Source organism: Amphibalanus amphitrite, unplaced genomic scaffold (genome assembly GCF_019059575.1).
Source record: "Amphibalanus amphitrite isolate SeventyFive unplaced genomic scaffold, NRLGWU_Aamphi_draft 001146F_arrow, whole genome shotgun sequence".
Taxonomy (NCBI): Eukaryota; Metazoa; Arthropoda; class Thecostraca; order Balanomorpha; family Balanidae; genus Amphibalanus; species Amphibalanus amphitrite.
Window position 1 is genome coordinate 158,816 of NW_024882640.1, and position 25,500 is coordinate 184,315.

Genomic DNA, 25,500 nt, shown 5'->3' on the forward strand with positions numbered 1-25,500 from the left:
AGATCCGGATGAGACACGTCTGCGTGTCGAACGGAAACAGGCCGTAGTCGAAGCCGCACGGCTGTGTCACCGTCACCATCGCCACCTGGTGGAACCGCTCGCCGATCCGGTGAACCGACACCACCGGCGTCAGGAAGCCGGCGTTGTCCACGCGCCGCGCGCCGGCCGGAATGAGACGTGGCTTAAACGGGTCCTCCTGGCCGCTGTGCGCCTGGTCGGCAATCCAGGATGCCTTTAGGAAACAGGAGAAGACGATCTCGCTGCGCGACTCGCTCACTTCCAGCAGCGAGATGAGGGCGAATTGGGCGTGAATGGCTGGGGCGGTGTGGGTCTTATTCCAGTGACGGTCGCTACTGCTACCGCTAGCAGGTTCTTCGGTAGCTGGCTCGCATTGAACAGTGCAAACGGCTAAAAATGTCAACAGGCCTGGGAGTCGCATAGTAGTGTTCTTGCAGCTTCGCGTCCTCTCAGAACGCCTGCCAGTCTTCTTCGTCGAAGAAGATGAACTACTTGGGTCACCACGCCGACAATTGCTACCCCAAGTATTATTGGCAACATTGGACCACTGAGAGTGGCATTTAGCTACCTGCTCAATATCCTGAATGACAAGGAAAGTTACAAAAAATGAAAGAGAGGTTGTCAAAGCCAGTAATGTGCAAATTGAGTTAGATTGAGCCGACTTCACGGGTCACGGCTGACGGGCTCTGCGGGTGTGGTAGTTTTAACCAAGGTTTGTTTTAACCACTACTCAAGGCCATTACTTTGTGCAACTTATAAGTAGGATATGGTCAAATTTTCTGCAGATTTTAGTGCAAAAGTTTTGTAGAGAGGCACGTGACAGCGAAACAGATAACTTCTACCTAGCAGCTTACGTTTATAAATCATCCAACACGTTTCCGAGAAAATTCAATTTGGTAGTCGATTTCTTTACAAGGAATGTCACAGATGCGCCAGATCTGCATCTCGCGTCAATGAACGTTTCCATATTCTGTGCGTGTGCGTGTGTGCTGTGCGCAGCCGGTGTGAAGATTGGATGGGAGTGGTTTGGAACTATTTATTGTTTTTGATAGCATATATATATTGATAGCACGAGAAAATCGGTAAGCTATACATGTTATGTGTGTACATAAGTATATACGGAACCTCCCAGCGACCTATCTCCCACTCTTCAAACCATTCTGATTCCTGTCATCCAACTCTCATCGTAACCTTACCATTCACAAACTTCCTCCTTTCTTCCCTTCACAAACATTAATTTAATGGTAAGTTTCACTCATTTATGTGTCTTTACGTAAATTCATGGGTTTTCCCCATATTCGTGGCATAGTACATGGACATGGGTTTTCCCATGTTTTCTTGCTGTAAAAGTGGCCACCAGTCTTAGTTAGGATGGCCGGTTTCTTTTGCACAGCGTAGTTTGGTCGCCGCCCTCCTCGCGAGGCCGGTAACGTAAGTTAGGGCCACTAAAAAAAGGATTACAGATTTGTGGAATCATTATTTTTTACGTTCTAGCCTCTCGACCTTGTTCAGTAAATTAGATGCCTTTTTGGTCTCATAAACCAATTTTTAATTTTGACCTTGCAGGAGCTGACCTTGACCTGACCTCAACCTTTTCATGACATGTTGTTATGGGTGGACAATTCAGAATTTGGTTTGACATGTGGATGTTTCGGGGCAGGTAAATAGAGGGCACATATTTTGAGACCATAACTGAAATTGCAGCACTTTTTAATTATATTAATTCAAATTCTTGAAGGTTTAAATTATTAGATTCTGTGAGCTATACGTTTTAAAAATTGTATTGTTAATTTTTTTGGTAAATCAGTTAGGGTTACGGCTGCATGCCCAGCGGCCAACTCTCCGGAACGGCCATCATTTTACGGAATGCATCATGATCTTGTCTTGATAGCCTAAGGATGCATTTTGGGTGATCGATCTCATTCCATTATTTGCCAGCTGGGCTCCCAAGCCATATTAGCAAGTAATCTAGAAACTTGGTTGTTGGTGTAGAATGTAGAACTATTGACCTGACCTTGACCCAACTTGTGAGTTATGACCTGCCTGGGCAAGAAATTTTGTGCTCGAAAGATCTGTCTGGATAAGAGCACTGCTTTCGATTGTCATTTTTCTTGTCTTTCAATGACCATCTGTTTGGAACTTAGGGGGCAGAATCTGTGCCCCCCCCCCTGGCCCCTCCCTCAGCTGCAGGGCACATTTAGCTAAATAGCCAAGTGTGATGTGGGTTAACCACATCCATCTGGGAACATGACAAACTGCACTGACTGCTGGCACCCATACGCCCAATTCAAAGTCAGTTGGACTCTAGTCAGTCATCCAATGATATACAGGATGGCCATTCATGGATGAAGCCAAGGCTTGAGCTCCAGGTCACCACTTGCCACTGTGCCTTGCCTTCAGCCCCTTGTTCCATTACAAGCAAAGGCCCCAGCTAGGACCGGCAACCTATTACCTGTTTTCAATAATTTCCAAGGTAAATATTGTGTAGCTTAATACATGCACTACACTACACAGTTCCGTGTACCCACTTCTCATCCAGAAGCAGCAAGTGATACTACACTCTATGAGTCTACCTATCCAACTTTCTAAGTCAACATTTACATTCAGCAAAGCTGTGTTGTGTCCTTGCATTAGTCTGACATGCAGTGTTGAGAGAGCTGCTAATCCCTTGCAAAGTCAGATACATCGCCAATTCAGTGTAATTCATTCATGTTAACTGTCTGATAAACATCGACCTTTCACTGAGTAAGATGTACTCTGGTAACCACTGCCTATCTGCTACCATGACAACTGCTGTTGTTTTGAAGCCCCAGTTCAGCCAGCCGCCACAGTCGATACTCGACAGTCTGTCTGACAGTGATTCTGCGCCCCTCCCTCAGCCAGCCATGCCGCCGGCCGTGGCGGACCCGGAGTCGGGCGAGCGGGTGGTCAAGGAGCTGCCGGCGCTGATGGACGGCTCGGCGGCCGATACCGACGCGCCCGACACCTCCACACAGGAGGTGCACAAGCCCAAACATGTGGTCGGCATCATCCTGCCGCCGCCAGAAGTTAGAAGTATCCTTTTTCGACGGTGGACTGCCGCCTCGAGCTGAGGCGCAGGTACTGGTGGAAAGTGGCTGGTTATGAGGCGGAAGCATCGAGCTTGAGCATGAGACCATTGAACTTATTCTTGCTGGTACCTATGTGAAAAATAATTTAGTGTGAATATTCAATTCGCTCAATTAACTTTACAATTTTATTGTTGTTTTGTTTCTTGGGATACCTATGTATGAACCATAGGTAGGTACATTTTGGTAGGTCAAGCTAAACGTTTGTAAGTCTAAATTTTGTGTTGAACATGTTCTATAATTGGTTAATTGCTTTTGCCTTTTGGCACATCCTGCTTGTAATATTCATGTTATGAAAGTTTTATGAAATAGGGCAACATGGTGAAATATGAATTTAGCTAAATATTACCATTCTGTATTCCAAGGTAACCATCTTCCTCCTGAAAATGGAATGGCTCAAAGGTACGTATCACCTAAGTCCACTGTTTTTGACAGCAGTAAGTCATCATAAAGTCTTATTGGCACACACAACTAGATTCATGTGCATTTCAGCTATCTATATGAAACAATAATTTATAGTTCCTGAAAAGACTACATTGCTGCAGTTGCAAGACTTCAATGTGTTAGATATCAGATTATGAAAGGTTTAAGTAGGTACCTTCATTTACATATTGTATATCTGATCATATTTACCTATATATTTTGCACACTTTTTGTTCGTTTGGCTAGTCTGGAGAATATAACACCGTCATTATGTGTGTCTTGTCATGGGGTGCTGCGGTGCAAGCAATACCAGTATGGCGATACTTTCCTTAGCCAAGACAAATAGACATCGTCGACAAGACGGCCAGTTTTGTGGCCCGAAACGGCCCGGAATTCGAATCGCGAATTCGTCAGAACGAACTGAACAATCCCAAGTTCAACTTTCTGAACGGCGGCGACCCGTACCATGCCTACTATCAGCACCGTGTCGAGGAGATTCGGGAGGGCAAGGCAGGTCAGTGAGGGGCGGTGATGGGGTGTTTTAATGGTCCTTTTGTTCTGTGGCGTGTTACGTTTGAAGATGACTGGTGGCTTAGCTAAACTAGCAGGCATACGGTACATTGTAGCTGATGCTGTTGTCGACAATATCTTCCGGTATGTCCGGTTCAAGAAATGATGATGCAACAATTTTTTTCTCTGTTTCTGCTTCTGCTGGCTGTTGATCAACTTGTCATTTATACCTTTCACATTGTGCCCCCTGAGGACAGCTCTGGTACCCCGCCTGTCCCTCCACCATCCCCGGTAACGTCTCCGTGTCCCTCCAGAGCCGGTGTCAGGCTCGCTGAAGCCGCTGGTTCCGCTGCAGCTGACGCCGCAGACGGCTCCCGGAGGCGGGGCGGCCTCCAGCGGCGCGGCGGCCGCCGGCACCCAGGTGCGGGCCGGTCAGGAGATGTTCCGGCCGGCCGCCGAGAAACAGCTGGTGGTCACTGAGCCGCCGCCGGCCTACGAGTTCACCGCCGACCCGCCGTCCATCTCATCAGTCGACCTGTGAGTGGGGCGTGATTTGACCTGACCTGAGTCGACCCTACCCGACCCGACCCGCTGCCCATCTTATCAGTCGACCTGTGAGTGCGGCGTGACCCGAACGGAGCTGACCTGACCTGACCTGTCATCTTTCTGCTCAGTGGATCTGCAAGCGAGGTATACATTACATATTGAGCTGACCCAAACGAACCTTATACCATTTTCTTCTGGTCTTGGTCTTCTTCTGGTCTTCCATCACCTTAGCCCTGTAAGACTGTGGCCTGTGAGTGGGATATAGTGGCTAGTAATAGCTGACCGACCCAGCTGACGCATCATTAGGCCGGAGTGCGGCATGTAGAGTGTGCAGTGGGCACCTGCACGGCCTTCTCGTCCAACCTTAGTCCTGTTTACAATGAAGGTATCACTCTCGATGTATACTAATTGGCATTTGTTTTGCAGCGACATTGTGAAGCTGACTGCCCAGTTCGTTGCGCGGAACGGTCGCCAGTTTCTCACCAACCTGATGAACCGGGAGCAGCGTAACTACCAGTTCGACTTCCTGCGGCCGCAGCACAGCCTGTTCCAGTACTTCACCAAGCTGCTGGAACAGTACACAAAGGTGGGTCCGGCGCTGTATCCAGTACTTCACCAAGCTGCTGGAACAGTACACAAAGGTGGGTACTGGGTCCGGCGCTGTAACCAGTACTTCACCAAGCTGCTGGAACAGTACACAAAGGTGGGTCCGGCGCGGCTGTAACCAGTGCTTCACCAAGGTGCGGGAGCAGTACACAAGAGTGTGGGTCACTCGTTATCACAGTACTTCACTTTTATTGCTGGAACAGTACAGAAAGGTTGGTCAGAGGCCGGCGGCGGCAGGCTTTCAGGATCCGTCTGGAATAAAAGGATAATTATATAGGTGACTCATTGCTACATTGAAGGAGGGCTTTTCACTTAATACCGCGGTTTTACCGCATGGCAGGACGTAGATTAGCCGGCCTTGCCTTGGGTAGCGATTAATAATCATTGTAAATCTTAAGCCTTTGCTCCATCCTCCGTTTTCTGTCCTACGTAGCATACAACTATTTTTACTGCATGTTCGACTCGGGGAAGCCCTGGATCACGACCGCCCACTTATCCAGCAGTAAATTTTAAATCCTCGAAAAGATGGCAACGGTTGTCATCGTCATTAGCCGCTTTTTAGTGACTTCAGCCTATGGGTGTCAAATTATCGTCAGGATCAATTAATCAGCCTGTCATCTTCTTATCTTATGGTTTCTATAACATCATACGTAAGTGATCTTCCTCTCAAGTAGCATTGAGTTGCCATATTTTCGGTGGATTGAATTCAGCGCTACCTTATATGATAATCACCACTCGGAGCTCGCGTCCTCTCCGAATCGGCTGCTGGCTGATGGACCGATGGATTTACGACTGATAGCTTTGCGGACAGCTTACGACCCCCGCAGCGAACAATGCGGCTGGCAACTTTATTGCTGGTGTTGGGTCGTTACTCATCGGGTGCTTCCGATGAACGCTTGGCGGTGTCATGTCGTGCGTTGAAGGACATCCAGCAAAGAGGTTGGAGCTTATTCATTGATTGAAGGTGGATGTTTCAAAGCCGCGTGCTGGTGTTAAGCATGATAGCCAGGAGATGACTGTGTAGCTTTGCTAGGAGATTATTGCTTTTATGTTTCATGTAATGATTTTGATTTATTAATGGAAACTCTTGTAGTGATGACTGATGGACTGCTTTCCCGGATTGCTTATGATATTCAGCATAGTATTTCGGGAGCTCTCCTTCGCACATTCTATATTTCTGGCCCTAAATTCTATGTTTGCTTTCAATCATACACGTTTTCCTTCGCTCATTTATTTGTCAAGACCTTGCTGCGTTCTCACGTTTCCCGAAGCTACTCACAGCTCACACCTCTGGCTCTGCGGTATTGGCTGTGTAGCAATTGAGGCGGCCCTTTATTCTGAAAGGTAATCTACTCTTGGTAACTGGTTAATATCAGACATCGCCGAAACTGCGTCATTGTCAACGGAAGAGGTGGTGAAATGGCGATATCGCTACTGCTAACAGACGTTTTTAGACATGCTGTCATGCGTGCTCATTCCAGATAGCACACAACTAGATAGATCTAAGTTGGAAATGACATTCAATGGTAAGTAGACTATGGAATCGGGAGCAAAAAACAAGCCAGGACAATACGCTCGCCCCAGACACACACTCAGGCCAGACCGCCGCCGATGGGCGCCTTGTTGCAGGCCAGCTCCGTTTCGTCTGAGGCGTCCGAGCAGTCGTTGAAGCCGTCGCAGACTGCGCCGAGCGGCACGCAGCGCGGCCGCGCCGAGCCGCAGCGGAACTCGTCGGCAGCGCAGCGGACGGCGAGGACGGCGCAGGCGGCCGGCGCCTCGTCGCTGCCGTCAGCGCAGTCGTTTTCACCGTCACAGACGAGCAGCGACGACACGCAGGCCGCCGGCGGCGACACGCACCGGAACTGGTCGGCGTAGCAGGTGACGGCGCTCTGGCCGCAGGCGGACGGCGCCTCGTCGCTGGCGTCGCCGCAGTCGGCGTCGCCGTCGCACACCCAGAGCGGGGACAGACAGCGGCTGGAGTCGGCGCAGCGGAACTGGTGCGGCAGACAGGCGGTCTGGTTCCGGCCGCCGGGACAGCCCTGTTCGTCCGAGCCGTCGGCGCAGTCGGGACGGCCGTCACAGAGAGCTGTGCGCGACACACAGGCCGGCTGTCCGGCACTGCAGGCGGCCTGGTGGGCGGCACAGGCGGGCCGCGCGCCGCACAGCGCCTCGGTCTCGTCCGAGCCGTCCTTGCAGTCGTCCTGACCGTCGCAGATGAGGAAGCGCGACACGCAGCGTGTGTAGGAGCGTGCGCACCGGAACTGGTCGTCGGCGCAGGTGATATTGATGGCGCGGCAGGCCTCCGGAGTTTCGTCACTGCCGTCAGGGCAGTCGCGGTCCCCGTCACATACCTGACTGCGGTGCAGGCAGTGTTTCGGCGCACCCCGGCAGCGGAACTGGCCGGCGAAACATTGGTGGCCGGTGATCGAGCAGACGGCGAATGTTTCGTCACTGCCGTCAGCACAGTCGTTGTGGCCATCGCACGCTTTCAGGCGGTCCACGCAGCGCGGGTGACCAGAGTCGCAGCGCAGTTGTCGTGCGCCGCACGGCCGGTCGCATGCCTCGGCCGATTCGTCACTGCCGTTGGGACAGTCGTTACGACGGTCGCAGATCTGCCGTTTGGAGATGTAGATGGCGTCCTCATGCCGGCTGTCTGGATTGCAGCGGAATTTGTTCGAGTAGGGTTCGACGCCGACGGCGCGACAGGCCGCGGCTGTTTCGTCGCTGCCGTCGGAGCAGTCGTCGTCACCGTCACAGACCCACTGTCGCCAGACGCAGGCGCGCTGGCCGCTGCGGCAGCGGAACTGACCGGCCGCGCAGCTGACGTTAAACCGCTCGCAGGCGGCGACCGTCTCGTCGGCGGCGTCCGAGCAGTCGTCAAAGCCGTCACAGATGGCGGCGGCGGATACGCAGCGGCCTTCGGCGCCGACGCAACGCAGTTGGTTGGCGGAACACGGCGCCTGGGCAGCCCGACAAGCTGCGGGTGCCTCGTCGCTGCCGTCCTGGCAGTGCGCCGTACCGTCACACACCCATCGAGCGTCCACTCGCGACGGCTGCGTGCCGTTCAGACAGTCGAACGGTGGCAGGCGGGCGGTCGCCGCAGCCGCGCACGCCGCCGGCGTCTCGTCTGCGCCGTCGTAACAGTCGCGGTGGCCGTCGCAGAGGTAGTACCGCGGCACGCAGCGGCGCTGTGAGCGGCCACAGCGCCACTCGCCGGGCGCGCAAGTGGCATTCACAGCAGCGCAGGCGGCTTCTGACTCGTCGGTGCCGTCAGCGCAGTCGTCGCTACCGTCGCAGACCCAGTCGGTCGGCACGCAGGCGCCGTTGTCGCAGCGCAGCTGACCGACGCCGCAGAGCGGACAGCCGCGCTCGTCGCTCCCGTCGGAGCAGTCATCGGCGCCGTCACAGACGCGGCTGGACGGCAGACAGACGCCGGCGCCGCAGTGGAACTGACCGGCGGCACAGCGACGCTCGCAGCCAGCCTCGTCGCTCGCGTCGCCACAGTCGGCCGTGCCGTCACACTGCCGCCAGGGCTGCAGGCAGACGCCGCTGTCTGTGCACTTGAACAGACCCTCGGCGCAGGTGACGCGCTCACAGCCGACCTCGTCGCTGGCGTCACGACAGTCGGCGTCACCGTCACAGCGGTAGTCGATGTCGATACAGCCGCCGGCGACACAGGCGAACTGCTGGCCTGTGCAAGAGGATTTGGTGCTGAATTTCTTTCGGAAAGTCACTGCAGATGCTGTGTTCTTTTTCTCTTCTGTCTCCTCCGTACAAAGAGTACCAGGCTCGCAAGGCGGACCGGCCGGCCGGCGGCGCTCAGTACCAGCACCTCCCAGGAGTCCGATCAGCTGACCCATTCCCAGCTCGGCCCTGGCGTCCGTCCTGCAGCCGATCTCGTCTGAACCGTCCGCACAGTCGGTCACCGTGTCACAAACGGCCGCCTTGGCCACGCACTGACCGCCCGAGTAGCAGGCGTATTGGGAGCGGGCGCAGACGCGCGAAGGGCGCCGGCCCAGCGCCGCTGTCGGTGCGAACGCGGTACTGAAGAACAAGACCATGCAGAGCATACGAGGCACATCGGCGGTCATGCTGGATGTTTTCTGTCACAGTCAGGCGGCTCCTGCAATTGCCTGATCTGTAGTCGTCTCACAACACTGAGCTCTGGGAACCAGAGGAGCCACAGGACTGCGGCTTTGACTTGTGTGCTCCAGTGTCCCTATATCGCCGGCACTGAACGGTGTAGCTATCCCAGGACCGATAGCACTGAACGCTGGACGTGCTGCCTGTCCGGCAGTGTGACTCCGACTGAGCGATGGCCCGCCGCGCTGACCGCCGAGACACACAGACAGGATTAGGCGGGGACGAACGGTAGCTGACCGACTGGTCGAGTGCTGGGATTAAGCCGCGCGCCGCGGGCTCGTTCCCAGTCCCCGTCCTTGGGATGCTGCTGCACTCCACGGTCCGTTCATGCATAATGCAAACTGGAACGCGAAAATCATGGACGTTTAATACTTGTTGGTAAATTAATGGCCAGCTTATCGGAGTAGCTGCTTGTAGAATGTTTATCTCTTTCGAGTTGGAGCCGCTTTTCATGTTGGAGATGCTGTGCTTCTTTAAGTACGATATTTCTATACTTGTTTACTTTAATGAAAAACAATATCAAATTCTTATCTGTATTCAATGTAAACGCGTTTCGATTATTTCTTTATCAATACATTGATACAATACAGATAATGAAAACACACGATTCAATGTTTTCATTATCTGTATTGTATCAATGTATTGATAAAGAAATAATCGAAACGCGTTTACATTGAATACAGATAAGAATTTGATATTGTTTTTCATTAAAGTAAACATTTGTCAAAATGAACAATATACAATTATATATTTCTATACTATTTCTATTTTCCGCTATTTTTAGGTTGTTTGGAATTGGTGCTGCTAATGGGCCTCGAAAATAGAAAAAAAATCGAATTCGATTCTGTGTGATTATTTGTATCCAAATTGCTCCTCTTTTCTTATCTTATCGTTACTCTTATGTTGAATGATGAAAGATAGCGCTGCTTTGAGGCTCATGATTGAAAATATAAATGTGATTTAAAACTTAAGCCTCATGCTAAAGTATATTTACAAAATGGCCAAAAGAATTAGACTAATAATATTTTTAGCATGAGTTTTAAGTTTTTAATCACATTTATGTTATCTTTTCTCCCTTGTTATTTATTCCTCAATACCAGCCATCTGGCTTTGATCTAATAAGTACAGGGAAACCGACTGCGCATAACTGATATTTTCATCACTAGCTTACGAATGATTTTATTTTCCATCACTGCTTTCAAAATATCCCAAAGAGAGGCAGGTTATAGTTTCGCAACTGCTAACTTTCTGACTATCTGCTTTGTTATCTTACTCGCATACACTGAGAGTGATCCGCGTCCTAGAACTAGGTACAGGTCTCGCGGGTTTTAGCGGTAGGTTTTGCACCTAGAAAATTTAGTGCACTTCAGACTATATCTTCGTCGTTTTAAGCTTTTAAATGTTGAAGATGCGATCGACTTGTTGGTTCACAAGCCGGCCATGATCATGTAAAATGGCTTCATCGTAGATCGATTAGTTTCTGAGAGATAACCGGAAATGTAAAAGTGCAAAACCTACCGCTTAATCTCGCGAGAGCCGTACTTAAAATGCGACTCGAGGCTTGATCACCATTGCTCCCCCGCTGCGTCGTCGATTCGCTCACGGTTTTTGCCGATGTAGCCATTGTCAAGATCAGATTACATCTCCAACTCATTATTCGCACGTCTCGCAATCCCAGAGGAGTAACATGTCGGTTTGTTCGTCCCGGGGATGGGGAAGGGAAAGGGGCGCGCGACACGGTCGGTTAGTTACCTCGGCAGTAGGTGGCTTATGCTGCTAATTCGCAGAAGAACGGGCTGCTGTTGGTAACCGCAATGACACGCGGTTTGTATTATCGGACGATTGTAATGAGAGGGAAGGTGACTTTAATTGGATAGACCATCTCCGTCATCTTCCGAAAAATGCTGAAACCTGTGAATTACCCCAGTAAATCCTCTTTAACTTATTAGGTTCCAGTATCGTGCCGTTATTTCAAGGATATTTTTCATGCTCGGGAGCTAAAACGATTCGATTCGGTTGATAGCAGCACTTGACTGTCAGCAAATTCATTTTAAACGCTCTGCCTCGTGACGAGATCGTGCATTGTATGGCGGGGGAAACGTCAGTCTGTAGACTCACCGATTGCGCAATGTTTTGTGTCAAGGCTGCATATACGGATTATCTTCTCTGGGGCATTTTTGATCAATGACTTGGAATAATCCCAACAGCTGCTACATCCAAGACTGTCAGCTATCCGTGCCACCCGCGTCGAGCAGGCTCTGGGCCATCCAACAATACCTCCCCTGACCCCTCCTCTCTCTCTCTCTCTCTCTCTCTCTCTCTCTCTCTCTCTCTCTCTCTCTCTCTCTCTCTCTCTCTCTCTCTCTCTCTCTCTCTCTCTCTCTCTCTCTCTCTCTCTCTCTCTCTCTCTCTCGCTTACCCTCTCTCTCTCTTACTCTCTCTCTCTTACTCTCTCTCTCTTACTCTCTCTCTCTCTTACTCTCTCTCTCTCTTACTCTCTCTCTCTCTCTCTCTCTTACTCTCTCTCTCTCTCTCTCTCTTACTCTCTCTCTCTTACTCACTCTGTCTCTCTCTTACTCTCTCTCTCTCTTACTCACTCTGTCTCTCTCTTACTCTCTCTCTCTCTTACTCTCTCTCTCTTACTCTCTCTCTCTCTCTTACTCTCTCTCTCTCTCTCTTACTCTCTCTCTCTCTCTTACTCTCTCTCTCTCTCTTACTCTCTCTCTTACTCTCTCTCTCTCTTACTCTCTCTCTCTCTTACTCTCTCTCTCTTACTCTCTCTCTCTCTTACTCTCTCTCTCTTACTCTCTCTTTCTCTCTCTCTCTCTCTCTCTTACTCTCTCTCTCTCTTACTCTCTCTCTCTCTCTTACTCTCTCTCTCTCTCTCTCTCCTACTCTCTCTCTCTCTCTCTTACTCTCTCTCTCTCTTACTCTCTCTCTCTCTCTCTCTTACTCTCTCTCTCTCTCTCTCTCTCTATCTCTCTCTCTCTTACTCTCTCTCTCTCTCTCTCTCTCTCTCTCTCTCTCTTTCAACGATTGGCACTCTGTCTTTGATGTCGCTCCTCCAATACACTTGTCGCCATGAGGCTGGCTTGGTCAGTGATTATCATAGAACCGCATTCTATATATAGTAGTCGATTGCATGGATCCCATTACCAGTGTTTTATGTGCTTCCGGGATGGGGGCTTTACGACGAGAAACAATTGGAAATCCTCCAGGAGATTACTCAGCGAGTCGCTGCACATCGATCTGCGCAATCATGTACTGCTTAGTAAACACTAGTCAAACGACATTTTTAGCTCGATCATACTACCTTTGTTCTTGTTTTGAAGTGCTGCTTGCTGTTTTATTTGTTGAGCTTATTTTGAAGAGCTACATAATACTCCATATACTATATATACATATACTATACATTTACTATACATATACTATACATACATATACTATTGTTATATCTATTTCGCGATGCATCGGAGGAATGGCATGCGGATAATATTTTTGTTTCACAAATCTTGGCTTGCGATTGAAGAGACCCCACCTGATCGTCCATCTGACCGCCGCCGTGTCCCTCAGGTGCTGATCCCGCCCAAGGACCTGATGGCCAAGCTGGACGCCGAGGCCGACTCACCGGCCAAGGTGCTGGACCAGGTGCGCTACCGAGTCGAGTGGGACCGGGTGCAGGAGGCGCGCAAACGACGAGAGGAGGAGGCCGTCGAGCGCGAGCGCATCTCGTACGCGCAGATCGACTGGCACGACTTTGTGGTGGTGGAGACGGTGGACTATCAGCCGTGGGAGCAGGGCCAGTTCCCGCCGCCCACCACACCGGCCCAGGTCGGACAGCGCGTGCTCATGCAGGTCAGTGGGGCGGAGAAGGGTGAGAGGGGTGGGGACGGGGAGTAGTGAGAGGGGCGAGGAGTGGGAATGGTGAGAGGGGCGGGGAATGGTGAATGAACTGGGGCGGTGACTGGTGAGAGAGGTGGAGATGGGAATGGTGGCGAGGGAAGTGCCGCAAAATGGCAGTGCGGCAACTGGGAATGTTGTAGGGATGGTGACAAGGAATGGTAACGGATAGCTGTGACGTGAAAGTGCAGTGACGGGGTGGCGACAAAGCTCTAGAGTTACGTTATTTCAAACGGCAACTGAGCGGCCGCAGATATGGTAATGGTGGCCACGTTCGTCGACTTTGCGTGGACAAAGTCCCATGTAGTAGCGCTTCTCACGGAGTACTGTCGTAGTTCGGTATTCTTCTGCTATCGCTGACACAGAGCTGCCTGTTTCTCGGTCCTCAGGAGCGGATCGATGACGGCGAGGAGATGCAGATGTCTGACGAGGAGCCGGAGCCCGAGCCGGAGCCCGAGGAGAGCTCCTCGTCGTCCTCGGAGGACGAGGAGGAGGAGCAGGAGGGGCGCGCCGAGCCGGAGCGCGGCGTGGCCGACAACACCCAGGTGCAGGACATGGAGGAGGACTCGGACGAGGAGGCCGAGGAGCCGCGCCGACAGGCACCGCCGCCGCCCTCCATATCGCGCATGCAGCCGCCGCCGCCGCCCATGCCTCCCAAACCCGACCAGGTGGTCATCAAGAAATACGACCCGAAAGGTAAGCCCGAGAGGAGACGCGGTATTTGGTTTGAAAGGAGTGGCTTTTGGTGATAAAAGAGATTCGGCTGCGTTATGAGCATTGAACAGGGAAGTAGAACACCAATAATTATTATTACCAGACGCCATATGATCTCGCCATGTAATCCGTTTATTTACTGGTCTTCAGAAGCTATCTGCTGCAACCCTCTCAATCTCGCAGTAAGTCACGTTTCCTTTTGACTAAACTTCTGCTCACGCCAGGCTTATGAACTGATGGGTTGATGTGTTTCCCTCCATCGATATACCCACCGTTGATCTTATCTAACTGTTTTCCTGCAGCTGCTGCCAAGCCGTCTCGCGCCCCCGCTCCGGATGAGTACCTGATCTCGCCCATCACGGGAGAGAGAATCCCGGCCAGCCAGGTGGCCGAACACATGCGCATCGGCCTGCTGGACCCGCGCTGGGTGGAGCAGCGCGACCGCCAGCTCAACGAGAAGGTCAACCAGGAGACCGTCTTCGCCACCGGTCAGTGAGATGTGCTGGAACGCGGAGAGGAATAGCGTGGGCATGCTGGGACGGTCTGAGGACCAGAATAGTTGTGATGACTGACGGATAATTTGTTTGGGACGGGTTTGCCGAAATGTGCAGTACAGTTTTGAGTCTGTGATTAGTGCTATTTACTGCCTTTAATATGAATTTATGTAATCGATCAGTCATCGTAAGTTACTTTTTGCTTCTGTCTTTCCATTAGTTCCATAGAAAAAGTAATTCAGTCTCGACTGACTTTATTGGCGAGATGAATGCCGATGCCACGAGTCTTCTTCAGTTTTCTGACTCTACCCATGTGTCAACCAGGTGGCGACATTGGCTCCCACCTGCAGAACCTGGCAGAGCGGCGAACGGATATTTTCGGCGCCGGAGACGAGGAGACCATCATCGGAAAGAAGATCGGCGAAGAGGAGAAGAGGGCGGATGATAAGGTGAGGCTCGGTGGACGTGCCTAGGGGCAGGCTGTCTACTGGTTGTCTGGGTGGCTGTTCTGTCCCTCAGTCGATAGCTAGAAAGCAGTTGATCGTATGTTAGAAACTGACTAGGTTTGTGGCGTCTGATTCCAAGGACGAAATTAGCTTGGAACCAGCAATGGAACCTGTCATCGCCTCCTGACGTTTGTGCCCGGCCTGTTTCAGAGCATCTGGGACGGCCACTCGTCGAGCGTGGAGTCGACGCGCAGCGCGGCGCGCGCCAGTATCACACTGGACCAGCAGATCAGCCACATGAACAAGGCTAGGAGTCTGATGGAGGAGACGGAACGCATCGGACCCAAGAAGGGCGGCGGCCGTGGCGACCGACGCGACCGGCGCGATCGCGACGACCGGGACGATCGTGAGGAGCGCGATCGGCAGCCGCCGCCGCCGCCGCCGCTGCCGCCCACACCCAAGGCACCGGCGCCGCCGCCGCCGCCCACGTCAGCTCCTGCGCCGCCCCCGCCACCGCCTCCCCGCGAGGCGCCCAAGCCGCCCCCGCCGGCGCCGCCCGCGCCGCGCCTGACGCCGGCACAGCCGCCGCAGCCTCCCCAGCCGCTGCTGCTGCGGCCGCAACTGATGGCTCCACAGATGGCGCCGCAGGGGGTCATGATGGCGCCCAGACCGCCCGTCGTCTGTGAGTACCGCGGCACAGCGGAGCGGCGGGTGGGGCGACGCTTCACTCACTCTTGTGCCGAGGTGGTAATTTTGGTGACTCCGAAAGATTTTGCCTTGTTGGACTTGAGGTGATGGACGTGATCGAGTCTTTGAATTATTTGAAACACTTTTAAATAATGTATTGATTGTCCTTGTCTTTCTGCTTTGCATCGAATCGTTCCAAAGTTGCTTTGTGGATCTCGACTTAACCCTAAACGTACAACTTTATTATTTCACAACTGGACAATCATGCATGTATCACTACCCCATTTCGTTTCACAGACCCCTTTCACCTGCTATCCTTTGGCTAGCTGCCCTTTTCGTGTACCGTGAGCGGTTCAGCTGAGCACATTCTCGTTGCTCACTGTCCCGACTCTAACCATGCTTTATGACCATGCGTTTCAGTGCCCGCGCGGCCAATGTTCATGCAGCCGATGCCGGCCGGCTTCATCCCGCAGATGCAGCCCGGGCCGCCACGGCCTCCCATGCAGGTGAGAAAACCTCGCTGACATCGTTCCCTACAGCTCAACGTTTAGACTTCGCCGCCGACAATGCTGTTTGATTTTTGCACGAACTTACATTCACTGGCTATTTATTATGCTGAAGGAATTCATCGCTCGCTGTTTTATCTATCGACGTAACGTGATAAAAGTGAAGTGACTGGTCCATAGTTGTATTTTGTATCTACATATGTATTACTGATATAGCGCCAGCTTGCTCAGTGCGTTTATAAAAGGGCAGAACCCTGTTTCCATAACCCTGTTTGGTCGGCCTCGTTCTCCCGACACGTGTTGTTCCACTGGAGTATTTCCCCTGCTGCCGGCTCTGACGCCCCCCCCCCCCCCCCCCGACAGATGGCGCCGGAGCCGATGGTGGCCGGCGGTGACGACGAGCCGCCCAACAAGCGCGCGCGCACCGAGGACAGCCTGGTGCCTGAGCAGATGTGGCTGGCGCGCCACCCGCAGGGCACTGTCACCTTCTGCGTGGCTGTGCCGACCGTCACCGACAAGCCCGAGTGGCGGCTGAGCGGCCAGGCGCTGTCGCTCACCATGCCGCTCACCGAGCTGGTCTCCGTGGTCAAGGCGAGACTGCATGACGAGACCGGCCTGCCGCCCGGCAAACAGAAGCTGCTCGGAGAGGTGCGTATGAATTACAGCAGCAGTTGACCTAGGATGGTCAGGGTGGGACAAGAGTTTTGATGTCAGTGAAGGTCACATTACGGCTGCTGATGGCTCGGCGGTGATTCAAATTATAAATGGAGCTTTGCAAGGTCATGTTTTGAGTGATATTTTACCGATGTGGTTGATTACCGTTCAGCGATGCATTCTGCAGGTCTCCTTGACAATTGGTCCCGTACCTTGTGACCTCAACCCCCCTGACCGATGCTTGTTTGATCTGTGTTGCAGGGCATTTTCTTCAAGGACTCAAACACACTGGCCTATTACAACGTCGCAAACGGCAGTACAATTCAGCTTCAGCTGAAGGAGAGAGGAGGCCGGAAGAAGTGAGGCTTCACACTCCTTTACCGAGATCCATCAATCGGCTAGACAGCCGGCGGGAAGGGAGACACGGGAGGGAGGACAACATCTCCTCGGCCTCAGTACCTCCCAACGTGTCGGGTCACTGTGCTGCTCCGCGACCGGAGGATCCACCGACCGTGCTCTGCTCCGCTCCATTTTGTGTCACTGTACGTCTACGACGCCGGCTGGTAGCCAATACACCCATCTGACAGTGGCGGTGCGGCGTCTGAGAGGTGGGACCGACGCGCCGGAGTTGTGTTCTGTAGACGAGGGTCACGATCCTAGTGACATATAACTGATGAGGTAGTAAGCCCACCAACCGTGGCTCGTGGGGGTTTTCGAACCAGCTGTCAAAATACACAACACTTTGGCCAAAAAAAAAAAACAGCTCTTGTCTAAGTATATTTATATTGGCTCTGCGACGTCGCGGACAGGAGATCCAGCACAAACCCGACAACCAAAACCAGAAAATATATCTAAAAGATATGGGACCGTTGTACCACCAGGTCGTTGACCGCAGCACCCTGTTGCAAACATGAACGATGACTCGCGCCACTCGCTACAGCCCGCTCAGCCAGTCAGCGTGGAAAACAGCCCGAAACCGGACGGTGACACGCGCAACAACAGAAAACAAAAGCGAAACATGAATAAAAATTCATCGGCGACGATTGTCGAGATATTATGCCAGATCACTAACGTGATTGGGAGTTTATTGTCGTACCATTCACATCAGCTCACCATCTGGGACACAGCCGGCACAACACGAGTTACTCGCACCGCCACCCGGTTCGCACGCAGACGTCCGTCACTCACCCGTACCACACTGCGGTGCCGGCGGCGGCAGCGGGGCCGACTGAGCCCGCCAGCCGTCGCACCGCTCTCCCACCGCTCCCACTCACCTAACAGCACCATCGAGACAGAGAACGACAGACACGGCCAATGGAGACACCCGCCGCGTCCCGATCCCGGGAGACGCCGGCTGAGGTCCCAGGCGAGTCCGCCTGGCTACCTTCCGCCAGCGGCGACCCCGAGAGAGCGCAGGGGCTCGGAAGCTGGCAAGTTGTACTCCCGTTAAGTCCGGACACCTGAGCGAGCCGAGAGGAGCGAGACAGGCCACCACACCGGAGCTGGGGCGCCGGCCGACGCCCCGGGCTGGCGCCGTGGGACGGGTTACGTCACACCGGACGGTGACGTCACCGGCGCGGCCCGGTCCGGCGCCGCGGCTCAGCGCGCGGCCGACCGGTCACCGTGCCGGTATAGACACTCTCATCCGGAGGCCGGCTGGAACGACTGGCCGGGAACGAACTCGGCGGCCAGCGGGTTCAGCTCCACCTGGGCCGGGGCGGACGAACCGGTCAGCACGGCGCTGGGACGATACTAAACAAGGCAAGGGCGTGTGCCACTGCCTCTACAGGGCCGGGCATTATGAAGGGCCGCACTATGTCAGAAATCAAAACGTATTTCAGGTAATTGTCCATCGAAATAATATCCGCGTGCTCAAATCATCCATCGAAACTAGTCACGCGCACATGTAGTAGTTAGGCATAAGGCGGCGGTGAATCATTGAGCCCGCAAACCCTAACTACATATTTACTAAAACCGGTCACCAGAGGCCAGTTTTACCGACAGAAAAATAGCCACCTGCCGGATTTTTTCCCCAAAGGCCGCTTCACATACCGAGCGTAAGCGCGATCCTACACGAAAGCCCTATCCGCTTACGTTCCCATCACGTTTACGCTCTGTGGTCCTTAGGCAAAAAATTCCGGCAGGCGGCTATTTGTCTATTGGTAAAACTGGCCTCTATACATGACTTGTGATATTCGCAACTCGGTCCAGCCGGGAGAGTACATACCTTGGGCCTGTCGTTGACTGACAGGGAGCCGATGTCGCGTGCCAGGGTGTCCGCTGGCTGCTGAGCGCCCGGTTGGCACGTGCTCCACGGCTGCTGTTGCTGTTGTTGCTGCTGCTGTTGGCCTGGCTGTTCCATCGGCGGCAGGCAGCCGGTCGACCAGCCCATCTGCCTGAGTATCCCAGTGACACGTAGGTACAGGTCAAAACCGGCCGTGCGCGCTCCACAACCATATGCCTCATATGCTTCCGAGAAACACGATCCGATGCCCCAAGACACGCTCGCTCGCGCGTACAGCTTGGAGCTGATTGCACGATGTCAAGCACACACTCTGATGCTCACTGCTCAGTAACTAAAGGGTTGTCTGTGGCATGTGTACTCAGCATAGGTCTACCAGGGCGCAAAATGACCTTTGCAGTCGACGCGCCCTAAAGCCCCAATAAACAAACAAACAACAAAACCATTCGGCCGTTTACATCATCCAGAAGTCCGGTGCCCGTCGTGTGCTGCATCACGTCAACCATAAAATATCGATCGTCGGGATTCCGATTAAAATAAATGGGGCAGGAATAAAAAGTTGGAAAGCCAGCTGAACCGCTGCAGGAATTCACTCACCCTGTCTGCCACATGTCTGATTGATCAAAGCCTCCTGGCCGGGACGTGAGCCTCTCTTCTTCCTCCAGCATCTCACTGAAACACTTCTGAGCTATCTGCTCATCCTCGATCTGCTTCAGCATCTGAGCGAATCAAGAGCAATGAGGTCAAAAGATCAGCCAGAATACCTATCCAAGCTCTTTATGAGTCAGTTGATAAATAGTTTCATATTTTAAACCATGATCATGTGCTTACTTCTTGCTATCATCAGGAAAGACTGAAATGTTTGAGATAAATAGAGAAACAAGAATATGTAGCTTGAGTGAATTTACGAAGGACATGGAAAGAAAACAAATGGAGCACTGCAATAATTCTTTCTTTTCCTGGGGAATTTATACATTGGCTGTCCCGCCCAGTATATATCCTGAAGCCCTCCATTATCCAAAAAATTAGTAGGTAACTTCTGCTTTTGAAGGCAGCTGCTGCCCTGACAGACCACACCAAAGCAAACATACAATGCTGATAGAGTACCTACTCCCTTCACATGCTCCCCACCTCTTTCTCCACTTCTTCTTCATTGGCCATCCACATGTAGTCCTCAAAGTCATCCTTGGGTTTCTGCTGCTGGCTGTCACCCCCTCCTCTGCCACCACTGTCATCACCATAGTAGCCGTTGCTGACACCTCTTCCAGCAGGGTCCATCTTTTGATATTCTGAAAATAACAGCACACTATCTGTGTCACTTTCTACCCCTGGTATTCACTTCAGCCATTCTGTAATAGCCTTCACTGAGCAGAAATTCACATGACACACAAAACAGCCCAGAAACCACACTATGATGATCCCATTGACCTCAATAACACTTCTATAGGTCAATGGATATAGGTTTTATGTTTTAGGTGATAGGTTTTAGGTTGTAGGTAAGGTTAGGTCAGGTATGGTTAGGCTTGGTTTGATTAGAAAGCATCTCTGAGTAAAGTGCCTCTCCTTGGTTGAAAAAACAAGTGTGACGCAGGATGCCTGCTTTATGATTACCCATTCTTGCAGCAAATGCACATCAACATCACATCTCAATCTCAGGGAATATATAGGTACTACTGGCGCCTGGCGGACATTCAGTAATGTTGGTTGAAGATCTTGCACCATAAGGAATCGCTTAGCTTGATTTACATGTCTGAACTTGGCACCAACTTTCTTTAGCTGGAATTGTAGGTAGGTACTCACTGGTACTGACTGCCTTCGCTGGAATAATAAGATTATGGACTATGGAGCGCACTAGGCACCAGGTAAAACACCTGTTCACATCAACCTGCAGTAGAGCTACGCACTTCTTGTTTTACTTCATCTGACTTACCAGGCCCAGATAAAGAAATATAATAGTGTTACGCAGCCGTCGTCGATCAGTCTACTGACAAAAAGTCTTATAATTTTAAGAAATCCAGAGTAAGCGCCACCCGTTATTTATATCACCCCCACAGCGCAAAACGACAAAACCCACTACAACGGCCTTGACTACAACAACCTTAGGGCTGTTCACGACGTCGGTTTATGTGGTTTACATAAACTGCCCTCGGGGCACGTTCCCGGCTGTGACGTCACACGGCGTTTACGTTTACGAAACACAAATGTTTACGAAACACAGTGACAACTAATAAGCAGTTGAGAGTTGAGACGATACTGTATAAGTTGGAAATAAAAGATAATCTGATGGAAATATGTCTCATATCATGACATATTACAAGAATAATGACAGTTTTCACCACAAAATATCCACGCCGCCAGACGCTAGTTATCAGCCAACGATGCTCAAAATAGGCATTAATTTCAATGAAATAATAAAATCTACCATTCCAGTCCTCTGCAAGGTTGTTTAAAACTCATTTACCCACCTACCAGCCCCTGAACTATCCGAATTCACATTTCCTAACTCACAACTCGCCTCACGAGTTTGCCGCATATCGCCATAATTGTCACATTAACGCGTTTACGCGCCATGTTGACTGCTGTCAATTTAGCAGCAGTTTGATTATCCAACTACAGTTTGATATTCAGGGTGCGCCGATTTCGCCCAAACCTACCCCAGTGACCAAGTCTGTCACGCTGAGCACGAATCTGGTGTCAGAAATCCGCTATGCTCAACCGATCACCCAAATTTACCGTTTTTGAGTTCGTCCATCTACAGATTGACAAACTCCAGGGGCCCTCGATTTCGCTCAAAAATGGGTCTAGGGAACGAAGTCTGACACGCTGAGCACGAATCTGGTATCAGAAATCCGCTATTCTCAACCGATCACCCAAATTTACCGTTTTTGAGTTCGTCCATCTACAGATTGACAAACTCCAGGGGCCCTCGATTTCGCCCAAAAATGGGTCTAGTGGACCAAGTCTGACACGCTGAGCACGAATCTGGTGTCAGAAATCCGCTATTCTCAACCGATCACCCAAATTTACCGTTTTTGAGTTCGTCCATCTACAGATTGACAAACTCCAGGGGCCATCGATTTTGCCGAAAAATGGGTCTACGGGACCAAGTATGACTCGCTGAGCACGAATCTGGTGTCAGAAATCCGCTATTCTCAACCGATCACCCAAATTTACCGTTTTTGAGTTCTTCCATCTACAGATTGACAAATTCCAGGGGCCCTCGAATTCGCCCTCAAATGGATCTAGGGGATGAAGTCTGACACGTTGAGCACGAATCTGGTGTCAGAAATCCGATATTCTCAACAGATCACCCAAATTTACCGTTTTTGAGTTCGTCCATCTACAGATTGACAAACTCCAGGGGCCCTCGATTTCGCCCAAAAATGGGTCTAGGGGACCAAGTCTGACACGCTGAGCACGAATCTGGTGTCAGAAATCCGCTATTCTCAACCGATCACCCAAATTTACCGTTTTTGAGTTCGTCCGTCTACAGATTGACAAACTCCAGGGGCCCTTTATTTCGCCCAAAAATGGGTCTAGGGGACCAAGTCTTACACGCTGAGCACGAATCTGGTGTCAGAAATCCACTATTCTCAACCGATCACCCAAATTTTCCGTTTTTGAGTTCGTCCATCTACAGATTGACAAACTCCAGGGGCCCTCGAATTCGCCCTCAAATGGATCTAGGGGATGAAGTCTGACACGCTGAGCACGAATCTGGTGTCAGAAATCCGCTATTCTCAACCGATCACCCAAATTTACCGTTTTTGAGTTCGTCCATCTACAGATTAACAAACTCCAGGGGCCATCGATTTTGCCGAAAAATGGGTCTATGGGACCAAGTCTGACACGCTGAGCACGATTCTGGTGTCAGAAATCCGCTATTCTCAACAGATCACCCAAATTTACTGTTTTTGAGTTCGTCCATCTACAGATTGACAAACTCCAGGGGCCCTCGATTTCGCCCAAAATGGGTTTAGGGGACCAAGTCTGACACGCTGAGCACGAATCTGGTGTCAGAAATCCGCTATTCTCAACCGATCACCCAAATTTACCGTTTTTGAGTTCGTCCATCTACAAAAGTCCGACTATAACAACAGCGTGTCAGACGTGGTCCCCTAGACCCATTTTTGGGCGAAATCGAGGGCCCCTAGAGTTTACCCAGTAAACATGCCGACGTCGGCCCGACGTCGGCCGACGTCGGGGTGACGTCGGCATCTCGGCATCGGCCGGTCCAACCTCGGCACGACGTCGGCTGGATGTCGGATATGCCTGCATGTACCGACGTCCAGCCGAGGTCCAGCCGACGTCGGGCCGACGTCGGACCGAGATCAATTGCTGAGGTCCAGCCGACGTCGGGCCGACGTCGGGGCGACGTCGGACCGACATCGGCCGCTGTTTTGACCGTTAAAATAATATAAAATACATGTTTCATGTTTCATAAAGAGCTTCTGTATTCAAAATATCCTCAGGAAACTCAAATCTTCCTCCACGCCGCAACCCCCTGATCCGGACTGGACGGGAAACTTTATCCCATTTGGGATTGCCCGTAAGCCGAGCTCGCCCGTAGCAGGGTGCGGTGAGTGTTGGGGGCTGCTCGGCCTATCCTTTGGTCAGGCGCAGCCCCGGCAACTCACCAGGGCCGGGCCCAGTTCATATAGAAAGGCCAGTCGGCAAGTGTCACTTTGCCAAAGTGCCACTTATCAAAGGGACACTTTGGGAAACGTTGGTGCAGGTGTGTAAGAGTGGCTACACACCTGTACCCATTTTGGGCGAAATCGAGGGCCCCTGGAGTTTGTCAATCTGTAGATGGACGAACTCAAAAACGGTAAATTTGGGTGATCTGTTGAGAATAGCGGATTTCTGACACCAGATTCGTGCTCAGCGTGTCAGGCTTGGTCCCGTAGACCCATTTTCGGCAAAATCGATGGCCCCTTCAATCTGTAAATGGACGAACTCAAAAACGGTAAATTTGGGTGATCGGTTGAGAATAGTGGATTTCTGACACCAGATTCGTGCTCAGCGTGTCAGATTTGGTCCCCTAGACCCATTTTTGGGCGAAATCGAGGGCCCCTGGAGTTTGTCAATCTGTAGATGGACGAACTAAAAAACGGTAAATTTGGGTGATCGGTTGAGAATAACGGATTCCTGACACCAGATTCGTGCTCAGCGTGTCAGACTTGGCCCCCTACACTCATTTTTGGGCGAAATCGAGGGCCCCTGGAGTTTGTCAATCTGTAGATGGACGAACTTAAAAACGGTAAATTTGGGTGATCTGTTGAGAATATCGGATTTCTGACACCAGATTCGTGCTCAGCGTGTCAGATTTGGTCCCCTAGACCCATTTTTGGGCGAAATAAAGGGCCCCTGGAGTTTGTCAATCTGTAGATGGACGAACTCAAAAACGGTAAATTTGGGTGATCTGTTGAGAATAGCGGATTTCTGACACCAGATTCGTGCTCAGTGAGTCATACTTGGTCCCGTAGACCCATTTTTCGGCAAAATCGATGGCCCCTGGAGTTTGTCAATCTGTAGATGGACGAACTCAAAAACGGTAAATTTGGGTGATCGGTTGAGAATAGCGGATTTCTGACACCAGATTCGTGCTCAGCGTGTCAGACTCCATCCCCTAGATCCATTTGAGGGCGAATTCGAGGGCCCCTGGGGTTTGTCAATCTGTAGATGGACGAACTCAAAACGGAAAATTTGGGTGATCGGTTGAGAATAGTGGATTTCTGACACCAGATTCGTGCTCAGCGTGTCAGACTTGGTCCCCTAGACCCATTTTTAGGCGAAATCGAGGGCCCCTGGAGTTTGTCAATCTGTAGATGGACGAACTCAAAAACGGTAAATTTGGGTGATCGGTTGAGAATAGCGGATTTCTGACACCAGATTCGTGCTCAGCGTGACAGACTTGGTCCCTGGGGTAGGTTTGGGCGAAATCGGCGCACCCTGAATATCAAACTGTAGTTGGATAATCAAACTGCTGCTAAATTGACAGCAGTGCCATGTTGATGCTCGGAGGCATCAACCGCATAAACGGTTTACGGCGGAGGTCTGACGTCATTGACGGGATGTGACGTCAGGATCAGGTCGACGCTGATTGGTGCTTCAAAAAATAAACATGTTTACGGTTTATTAAACGGGATAAACCGACGTCGTGAACAGCCCTCTTTTCCCCTGACACTTGTTTTGAGGTCGTATGTTTTCCAAAATACAATATTTTACTATTTTGATGATGTTTTTATCTTACGGCAATCTTTTCCACATTCTATTTTTGGTTTTATTCTTTTAATATTTGACATATTATTTTTGATCATTTATCAGCGAAATCCGCCAGGCTTTGTAGTATACCTAGAAAACTGCATTTGCGAAATTTATTTTTACGTCATCATTCTATATGATAAAAGCTGTTGGACATAAAAATATCCCAGCTGAAGCACGTCTACTAATTTATTTTGTATCACGAATCAACAAGATGCTATATATTCATTAAAACATTTT

General features: G+C 51.3%; 2 protein-coding genes across 5 annotated transcripts; one reads left to right on the plus strand and one right to left on the minus strand.

Moving 5' to 3' along the window:
* Positions 1–981: 981 nt before the first annotated feature.
* On the plus strand, positions 982–17,343 carry LOC122370573 (splicing factor 3A subunit 1-like). 3 transcript variants are annotated; one of them, XM_043346267.1, is made up of 13 exons: positions 982–1,100; positions 2,898–3,072; positions 3,895–4,062; positions 4,373–4,595; positions 5,031–5,190; positions 12,927–13,208; positions 13,643–13,949; positions 14,270–14,455; positions 14,786–14,910; positions 15,118–15,589; positions 16,015–16,100; positions 16,464–16,748; positions 17,016–17,343. In XM_043346267.1, the coding sequence occupies exons 2-13, from the start codon at positions 2,904–2,906 to the stop codon at positions 17,115–17,117; spliced, it is 2,565 nt and encodes an 854-aa protein (XP_043202202.1). In that variant the 5' UTR covers positions 982–1,100; positions 2,898–2,903; the 3' UTR covers positions 17,118–17,343. The 3 variants fall into 3 exon arrangements, with proteins under 3 accessions (XP_043202202.1, XP_043202203.1, XP_043202201.1); XM_043346268.1 differs by having other exon boundaries at positions 1,036–1,042; XM_043346266.1 differs by lacking the exon at positions 982–1,100 and adding an exon at positions 1,145–1,262.
* A 177-nt stretch (positions 17,344–17,520) lies between these two features.
* LOC122370574 (polyadenylate-binding protein-interacting protein 2B-like) lies at positions 17,521–21,092 on the minus strand. 2 transcript variants are annotated; one of them, XM_043346269.1, is made up of 5 exons: positions 20,927–21,092; positions 20,128–20,285; positions 19,594–19,715; positions 18,982–19,150; positions 17,521–18,461 (listed from the first exon to the last, which is right to left on the minus strand). In XM_043346269.1, the coding sequence occupies exons 2-5, from the start codon at positions 20,272–20,274 to the stop codon at positions 18,396–18,398; spliced, it is 504 nt and encodes a 167-aa protein (XP_043202204.1). In that variant the 5' UTR covers positions 20,275–20,285; positions 20,927–21,092; the 3' UTR covers positions 17,521–18,395. The 2 variants fall into 2 exon arrangements, with proteins under 2 accessions (XP_043202204.1, XP_043202205.1); XM_043346270.1 differs by lacking the exon at positions 20,927–21,092 and adding an exon at positions 20,797–20,890.
* Positions 21,093–25,500: the final 4,408 nt, after the last annotated feature.